The following is a 9765-nucleotide window of genomic DNA, read 5'->3' as shown; positions in this document are numbered from 1 at the left end:
AAATACTATTGATTTGATTTGTTGAGGGTTAGGGTTAGGGTGTGTGCATGTGTGCGTGTGTATGTCTGTGTGTGCGCAAGTAATGAATAAGGAACAAAAGTCCCCACAATATGCATGTATTTGTACTGTATAATCACAGTACAGTGAGAGGAAAAAATATGTGAACCCTTTGGAATTTCTTACATTTCTGCATAAATTTGTCAGAAAATGTAGTCTGAACTTCATCTAAATCCCAACAATAAACAGTCTGCTTAAAATAATGTGTGGCTTAAAGCTGCTCTGGCCATGAAAAAACACGCACTTGGGGTAAATCTCATTTCTATATTTGGAACTTCCTAGGTCCGAGCTCCTCTGTTTACATACTAGCGCCTCCCACCAGAAATTCCATTGAGGAGCTAGAATATTGACAGAGGAGTGAAGCGGGAGGAGGTAGGAATCTTTGGGTGAAATAAGACAATCGTTCCTCGATTAAGTCATTTATCCCCTTTGGCCCGGAGGACACGACGTCCACAATTTCGAGGTTCACCTCTTTGTGAACAAGTGCGTGAGAAAATAGCCGAACAATTTAAGGGCAACGTTCCTCAAGGCACAATTGCAAGTAATTTAGGGATTTCATCATCTACGGTCCATAATATCATCAAAAGGTTCAGAGAAATCACTACATGTAAGCGGCAAGGCCGAAAACCAACATTGATCCCTCAGGCGGCACTGCATCAAAAACCGACATCAATGTGTAAAGGATAGCGCCACATGGGCTCAGGAACACTTCATAAAAACAATGTCAGTAAATGAAGTTTGACGCTACATCCATAAGTGCAACTTGAAACTCTACTGTGCAAAGCAAAAGCCATTTATCAGCAACACCCAGAAATGCCGCCGGCTTCTCTGGGCCCGAGCTCATCTTGATGGACTGATGCAAAGTGGAAAAATGTTCTGTTGTCCGACGAGTCCACATTTCAAATTGTTTTTGGAAATTGTGGAGGTCGTGTCCTCCGGGCCAAAGAGGAAAAGAACCATCCAGACTGTCATGGACGAAAAGTTCAAAAGCCAGCATCTGTGATGGTATGGGGCTGTGTTAGTGCCATTGGCATGGGTAACTTACACATCTGTGAAGGCACCATTAATGCTCAACGGTACATACAGGTTTTGGGGAAACATATGCTGCCATCCAAGCAACGTCTTTTTCATGGACGCCCCTGCTTATTTCAGCAAGACAATGTCAGACCACATTCTGCACGTGTTACAACAGCATGGCTTCGTAGTAAAAGAGTGCGGGTACGAGACTGGCTTGCTTGCAGTCCAGACCTTTCTCCCCTTGAAAATGTGTGGTGCATTATGAAGTGTAAAATACGACAACGGAGACCCCGGACTGTTGAACAGCTGAAGCTGTACGTCAAGCAAGAACGGGAAAGAATTCCACCGACAAAGCTTCAACAATTAGTGTCCTCAGTTCCCAAACGTTTATTGAATGTTGTTAAAAGAAAAGGTGATGTAACACAGTGGTCAACATGACCCTGTCCCAGCTTTTTTGGAACGTGTTGCAGCCATAAAATTCCAAGTTCATGATTATTTGCTAAAAACCATAAAGTTTATCAGATTGAACATTAAATATCTTGTCTTTGTAGTTTATTCAATTAAATATAGGTTGAACATGATTTGCAAATCATTGTATTCTCTTTTTATTTATGTGTAACACAAACACACTCTGCTGTTAGGTCAAGTAGAAAGGAAGATCTGTATCTCTTTTATGGCCGAATGTGACTCGTGAAAAAAAGACGATATTTACAGTGAATGGTGTAAGAGTGTGCTGAGTGAGTGATTAAGAGGCATGGCTCCTGCAGGTTGGGCCCATCAGCCAGGACAACCACAGACAGAGAGGGCCCCCCCACCCAGCCCCGCAACACCGCCCACCAGAGTGTGGGAGGTGGCTATCACTGGCACATGCTAACATCTCTGTTGACAAATCTACCATCCGTAAAACATTAAACGAAGATGGGGTTCATGGGAGAACAAGGAGGAAGCCACTACTGTAAAAAAAAAAAAAAAACATTGCTGTGCGTTTGAAGTTTGCTAAAGAGCACTGAGATGGTCCCCCCAGCACTGCTGGCAAAATATTCTGTGGACAGACGAAACCACAGTTAAATTGTTTTGGAGGAACACACAATGCCATGTGTGGAGAGAAAAAATGGCACAGCACATGAACATCAAAACCTTATCCTAAATGTGAAACATGGTGGAGGGAACATCATGGTATGGGCGTGCTTTACTACCTCAGGGCCTGGGCAGCTTGCGATCATTAGTGGAAAAATGAATTCACAAGTTGAGAAAGGTATAAAGATATTTTGCAGAAGCACTTGAGACCATCTGTCCAACAGTTGGAGCTCAAACTATTATGGTGTTGCAAATGGAAACTGATCCAAAACACAGAAGCAAACCAACAACAGAATAGCTTCAGTAGAAGTAAATACGCATTCTGGCATGGCCCGGTCAAATGTGTGACCTCAACCTGATTGAGATGCTGTGGCATGACCTCAAGCGCTATTCATAACAGACATTCCAGGAATTTTGCTGAACTGCAACATGTTTGGAAATAGCAATGGTCCACAATTTATCCTGATTGTTGTGTGCGTCTGATCTGCAACTACAGGAAACATTTGGTTGAGGTTATTGCTGCCAAAGGCAGGTCAAACAGTTATTAAATCCAAGGGTTCACTTATTTGTTCCTCCTGGTCCTTTTGATGTTTACATGTTATGCTCTCTAGAAATATGACACAAATACATTTGTTTTTGTGGTATTAGTTTCAGCACGCTGTTTATTCTCGTGATTTAGATGAAGATCAGACTAGATTTTATGACCAATTCATGCAGAAACATAAATTCCAAAGAGTTCACATACTTTTTCCTCCCACTGTAAATGAGAATGTGTCTAACTATATCTGAATGTGTATCCCCTGCAAAGCAAACTGACCACAGCTATTAGTAAAAATGTGACAATAACAACCTTTAATGGTTGATATCAGCTGTGGTTTCTTCTGTTAACACTGCAATTTTTGTTTCAGTCAGTATATTAACTGTACATTTTAGTTGTATTTGACAATACATTGGTGTCAATGAAGAAACAACAAATAGTTTTAATAACAATGTTATTCAAGCAAAGAAATTAATGCCCCTTTTTATAAGCTGATGTACTGTATGTATGTCTGACGTATGAAATAGACTACCCAAAACAGACAATTATACAAGTGTTTTAAATTGTTGAATAACCAGTCGTAAATGCAGTTAAAAGTTACTATTTATAATATAATTGGCTCATGGGCATCATTGTTAATTATACACACCTATCAATGTACTGTAGTCTGCCTTTGCTTATTTAGAAAATCCAGAGACCTGACACAAACTGCTGTGTGCAAAAATAGCACCACACTTTTAAATCCAGACAACTTCCACAGAGTGCAGTAGACAATATAAATATGGTTTTATATAAATACAGGATCGGAAATATCTGAAAAATTCCAGAATATATTACTGGTAATCACGTCCTTATTTAAAAAAAAAAGAACCCCAATAAATATGTCCACTAAATATTTTACATCGAAACATGTTTGTTCATTTACTTTCATCCCAGAGAAGTTTAAATAAATAAATAAATAAAAACTAGGAACGACAATATTTGGATGACGAATACACCCATGTCCTTCATGAATTTGTCAATTGGCAATCAATCAACAAATACATTTCGTCTCCTCTATATGATAATGTTATCTTAGTAACTCATGACTATGATATTATTTGGCCGGCTGGTTAGCACATCTGCCTCACAGTTCTGAGGACCGGGGTTCCAATCCCCGCCCCGCCTGTGTGGAGTTTGCCCACATCCCAAAAACATGCGTGGTAGGTTGATTGAAGACTCTAAATTGCCCGTAGGTGTGAATGTGAGTGCGAATGGTTGTTTGTTTGTATGTGCCCCTGCGATTGGCTGGCGACCGGTTCAGGGTGTATCCCGCCTCCCGCCCGAAGATAGCTGGGATAGGCTCCAGTAGCCCGCGACCCGAGTGAGGATAAGCAGTAAAAGAAAATAGATGGATGGATGATATTATTGGATTATTTTATTAGTGTATTTTATTTACGACGTAGAATACAATTAGCGAATTGTACAGTAGATGTGTGTTTTTTTTTGTAAGTTTAGCCAATCAGATTTCAGTCCTGTATGTTGCTAGGTAAGAAGAACATATTGCAACCCGCTACCGCTAGCAGGGAAACCATACAAACGTCTCGTAGCTGTGTTTCTAACCCCCAACGATTGAGACAGAAAAAAGTGACTGAGTATGGATACAAATGGACATGTTTGGTGAAGACTATTGTCTCCTCTTATTTTGTGGAACGGACATTCCGTGAAGCACGACGCCCAAAGCGAATTAATTGCGGACTCGACTTTGTGTAGCCTTCATGGAGCTCGAATATGTTTTAGTTATATATATTTTTTAACTAAACCGTGAGTATGGCGGCTTTTATATTTAATTTGTTATGCCTTCGTTATTCTTTTATTTTCAAACATTGTTGCTTCTACTGTCGGAGCAGTTAGTTTATTTTTGTGAAGGGCGTCATTCGTGATTTAGCCAGCTAGCTAGCCTAAGGTGGCAGCGAAATTCTTTCCCTAAGCTTAATGTCAAAAGTGCACTTCTTGTTGCCATAAGAGAAATTTTGACATGATCAACAATAAACGCTGTTTTGTGCCAAAGTATAATAGTTTTTCCGTCATCAGTCAGTCACGAGGACACGGCATGATGGCGGAAGCCGTGACCGACCCGCGTGATTAAATCAACACGCTGAAATTGATCAAGTTCTCCGCCCATAGGTAACTCCCTAACGGCAGCAGAATGGGTTGCTTAGCAACATCAAAGACAGAACAACGTAATAGCTGACGTCATAAAGTGCATCTCTGCCATGTAGAATTTAAATGTTTTGGCGCACGTTAGGTCAACAAGAGTTGAGTCTGTGCTAGATTGAGAAAGAACGCCAGCATGGATTTTATCGAGGGCAGCATTGGCATCTACAGACCCCTTATGGTATGTATGTTCAATGGCATATTTAAAACTACCAATTAAGTGCTAATGTGAATATTGTCCTGCTGCCTTTATAGAAGTTTTTTGACACTCCTGCATATAAACAATCTCTGGCGACCTGCTGGAATCTTGTCTCTTACAAGTTACAGGTAAGCAATTTGCACAAAATTACAAAAACAAGAAAGATAAGTAGAAGCATTAAGGTCTTATTTTCTTCATTAGATTGGACTGTTGGCAGAACTTTTAAGACTTCAGCAGAATAACCTGATCCCATCTGAGGTGACTGCTGAAGCAATGGCTGACCTGCTGGTGGTGGAAACAAAGAATTCACTTCGAATAAAGTAAGTTACTATGAATTTCCATCTACATGGCACTTAAATGCTATCCATGCTAATAAGTATGGGGAGAGATTTGTTTCAAAATTATTTACACAAATATATTTGCGATTTACACGTTTTTCCAATCCACAAAAATATCCATGATTTTCACGTATTTTTCAGATCCACAAATAAATCCGCGATTTACATGTTTTTAAAAAAAAAATTTTTAATGTTGTGTGTGCATTTATCATGACTTATCATTTGTAAATATTCAATTCTGCTTGTGAATTGGTGAAGGTGCGTTTATGGATCAGTGGGGCCGCGCATTTATTTTTGAGACAAACGCTCCAGCATGCCCGCGACCCTTGTGAGGATAAGCGGCACGGAAAATGGATGGATGGACAAACGTAACGCAGTTTTCAAGATATTCTCACACACACACACACACACACACACACACACACACACACACACACACGCACACACAAATTGAGAAAATTCACACGTGTGGGAAGGCCCGTCCCTTCATCCGCGAGGTGGCAGTATTTTGTCTCCGTTGAGAGCATAGTCTATAAAGTAGATGATTGAGAGCTAGCCACTGTTATTATTGAAACACTGTAAGCTGTTTTTTTTATCTTGATGACAGATGAACAAGGCGATTTCTTTTTATTTTACTTACTAATGATGGGGCTACTGGTTGTCCACCTTGTTCGGCCATGGTTGGTTTACCGGGGATTTCAGCATGGTTGGACCATAGAGTGTTGGATTCCCATAAAAATTACTTGCAGTCAAGTCATCAACAGAGACAGCAACACTGCCACCTAGCAGATGGAGAGATGGCCTTCCCACACTTGTGAATATTCTCAATGTGTGTGTGTGTGTGAATATCTTGAAAACTGCGTTAAGATTTACAAGCGGAATTTAATATTTACAAATGACGAGTCATGATAAATGCACACACAACATGTAAATCACAGATATATTTGTGGATTTGAAAAACATGTAAATCATGGATATATTTGTGTACATAATTTTGAGACAAATCTCTCCCCATGAATATGATTCTATTGAAGAGTGAAAATGCTTGATGCTGATATTTTTTTGTCTATATTTGCAGGCTTTGGGAGTTTGAAGTGGAAGACTGCTTTGAGGCTGAGTCCAAGCTGGTAAGAGAAGACTCCCTACAATTTGCACTCAGTTGTTCCAACGCACATGGTTTTTAGTTTATTGGTTCATTTGTCAGGGAACATGTACAGAAAACAAACTTGAGCGGAGAGATCCTCTGTCTGAGATTATACTGTAGCTTTTCAGCAAATTTCGGTCGGTAGTCCCTGTGGCGGGTAGGAAAGAAAATTAAGCAAAAACAAGCAAACTTTAAAGAGATAAAAAGCCGCATGTATACATACTGTACATCAATGACATTATTCATACCTGTACAGTAACAAAGTGCATTTTTAAAAATATATCCACATAAATTGCATTACTCACTCACATGTTGTGCATTGAAAAAAATATAGTTCAATACCCTGTAAAGTGAATTTGGAGAAAGAAACATACACGTTTGAAGATAATAGCTGAAAACGTGTGCAAAGTCTAAGAACTATATAATACTCATTTGTGGAGATTTACCGTAATTTATCGTGCATAATGCGCATTTCCACCCCCAAAAAAAATTGTCCAAAGTCAATAGTGCGCATTATACATGGGTATATGGGCAAATGGAAAAAACTTTCACATTTTATAAATGTATTCCGCCCTTGAGTGGTTATGAAAAAGCTGTACACTTTCATTCCTAAATGCCACCGCCACCTAGTGGTTATAAAAAAGGTATAGCCAACACTTTCATTCCAATATGACGGGGGTACGTGTGACTGCTTATTTCTCTTAAGCCGCACACGAAGCGATTAGCATTACACATCTACTGGCGCCCTGCAACTTTCGATGTGCTACATACAATATACTGTACTTTATTATTTTTACAATATATATACTGTATGTAGGCGGCACGGTGGACGACTGGTTAGAGCGTCTGCCTAACAGTTCTGAGGACCGGGGTTCAATCCCCAGCCCCACCTGTGTGGAGTTTGCATGTTCTCCCCGTGCCTGCGTGGGTTTTGTCTGGGCACTCCGGTTTCCTCCCATATCCCAAAAACATGCATGGTAGGTTAATTGAAGACTCTAAATTGCCCGCCTGTGTGACTGTGAGTGCAAATGGTTGTTTGTTTATATGTGCCTTGCGATTGGCTGGCAATCAGTTCAGGGTGTACCCCGCCTCCTGTCCGAAGATAGCTGGGATAGGTTTCAGCACTCCCAGCGCAATCCACCCTTGTGAGGATTAGTGGCTCAGAAAATGGATGGATGGAGATACTGTATGTACTGTTTTGGTGTGGAAGCCTCTCCTTTACAAACCTGGAAACAGACTATATTTCTGTGTGCTACTGCGCATTTTGGATTACCTGCTTAAAGTCCTGTGACGACGCAGTGAGATATACAGTATCCCAGCCACCGGAGGCTTCAAGTAGATACATTTTTTTCTACATGTAGGAGTGTGTAGGCATCAGAATGATGTGTGGTATTTAATAGACAGCGAGGGTATGTTTTCAGCGCATTTAGCGGACACACCCACAGCGTCCAAAAGCAGGAAGAAAGGCTTGATTTTTCATGATTTTTAAGCCTCATTTTATCAAATTGTTTTTTTAATCATTCAAATTTAGCAGTGTTGTTAACAACATTACTCTCTACAGTGTGTCAGATTTACAAGACATTTATTTTTCACTTTCAGGGACTTTACAATAACTCAATGCTGATATTTTTGGTCTTCTTAAGATCAGGCTTATTTTCTCCGGGCACTCCGGTTTCCTCCCACATCCCAAAAAACATGCATGAATTGGAGACTCTAAATTGCCCGTAGGTGTGAATGTGAGTGCGAATGGTTGTTTGTTTGTATGTGCCCTGCGATTGGCTGGCAACCAGTTCAGGGTGTACCCTGCCTCCTGCCCGATGATAGCTGGGATAGGCTCCAGCACGCCCGCGACCCTAGTGAGGAGAAGCGGCTCAGAAAATGGATGGATGGATGAAGATCAGGTTTCTTTGTGAAGGTTCTGTAATTAGTGATGGTCTTCTATTCAGTTTGATCCATTCGTTTCTGGGTTTCTAGAAGAATGCTGATGATCCGACCTTACATAAATCTTACAAATATGCCACAGCTGCTCATTGTGTCTTGCTCTTGCGGCAGGTTTTTGAAGTGAACACCAGCATGAAGATGAGAGACATTGAGTTTGAAGCCAGAAGGCTCCTCGACTCTGCTGAGATGATCCCTCCCCAGTTGAAGTCAGTCTCCCTTGATGCACATTTTTTATCAGCTCAAGTACAATATTTCTGATGTCTGCATGTTGTAGTTATCAAACACATGTATTAATATATGCTTTTATGATTATTAACTCCAGACATCCAAGGATCCTCCGAAAAGCTGATCAGTTTGCTGGGAACTTGAAGCAGCAGGAGGCCAACTATGCTGATGTACTCAGCCCACGTGAGATGGTGATAAAGGTTCTTCCAAAAGTCCTGCAGATGTTTTGGTTGCCTCCACCAAGCCCCGCCTTTGCCATGCCATCCCGGTACCTCAGCAAAATGGCTGTCGGAGTGACACAGGCTGTGGTGGACCGCGTCTCCCAGGCACTGTCCTGCGTCCAAATCCAGTTCTCCTACTCCGTAAGAGACAATTTGGTCCTGTCTATCCAGGAAAAAGTGAGACAGGCTTTCACTGCGGATGACCTGGTGGAGAGCATTCACAGCTTTCAACCAGAGTTCTTAAAGACCATCACAGATGTCACAGTTGAAGAAATCGGTGCAATCTCTGCTCTTTTTGTATCTGTCCCATCTTCACCGTCTCGAGACCCTTCTTCAGAGACAGACTCACTGCCAGATGAGGACGACTTGGTTGAGGAGCCAACTAAAGAAAAAGACTCAGTCGTCAATGAAGGAGCTGTGGATTTATCGTCAGACCAATTCCTTCCTTCAAGTAAAGAGAACGACATGGGTGTTAATTCAATGATGCTGTTGATGCTGCTCAGTAATGTCTCAAACTGGATGAAAACGCTCTTTATCAGAGAGTACAAACTAAGATCATAGACTTCGGACATTTTCACATTGCGTACCTGGTGATTGGTGCCTGTGCCTTTCAGACACAAATTGCCAAGGTGGGATATTGCCATGTTACACAGCAGTTGCAGCTCGCTTCATTAAAATAGTTTGATGCATGCTGACATCAGCACAACACTTACCTCAACACAAAGGAGAGTTGGCAGTGATTTCACACTCCTGTTATGGCGGCCGGAATTACGCCTCCTATACTACTTCAGAAGCCAATTCCCGACTTAACT

At 41.1% G+C, this 9765-nt stretch overlaps 1 protein-coding gene across 1 annotated transcript; it reads left to right on the top strand.

Moving 5' to 3' along the window:
- The first annotated feature begins 4981 nt into the window (after window positions 1–4981).
- LOC133401915 (uncharacterized) lies at window positions 4982–9514 on the top strand. The gene is made up of 6 exons (XM_061675446.1): window positions 4982–5066; window positions 5141–5212; window positions 5286–5404; window positions 6501–6549; window positions 8619–8713; window positions 8830–9514. The coding sequence occupies exons 1-6, from the start codon at window positions 5022–5024 to the stop codon at window positions 9512–9514; spliced, it is 1065 nt and encodes a 354-aa protein (XP_061531430.1). The 5' UTR covers window positions 4982–5021.
- The last annotated feature ends 251 nt before the right edge of the window (window positions 9515–9765 follow it).

Source organism: Phycodurus eques, chromosome 4 (assembly GCF_024500275.1).
Source record: "Phycodurus eques isolate BA_2022a chromosome 4, UOR_Pequ_1.1, whole genome shotgun sequence".
Lineage (NCBI taxonomy): Eukaryota > Metazoa > Chordata > Actinopteri > Syngnathiformes > Syngnathidae > Phycodurus > Phycodurus eques.
The sequence above is the reverse complement of the archived record's forward strand: the minus strand, read 5'-3'. Positions and strand labels throughout refer to the sequence as shown.

Coding starts and splice junctions, on each gene's coding strand:
- LOC133401915 (XM_061675446.1), top strand. CDS start 5,022: ATGGATTTTATCGAGGGCAGCATTGGCATCTACAGACCCCTTATG. Junction 5,213..5,285: donor TTGTCTCTTACAAGTTACAG/GTAAGCAATTTG, acceptor TTTCTTCATTAG/ATTGGACTGTTGGCAGAACT. Junction 6,550..8,618: donor TTGAGGCTGAGTCCAAGCTG/GTAAGAGAAGAC, acceptor CTCTTGCGGCAG/GTTTTTGAAGTGAACACCAG.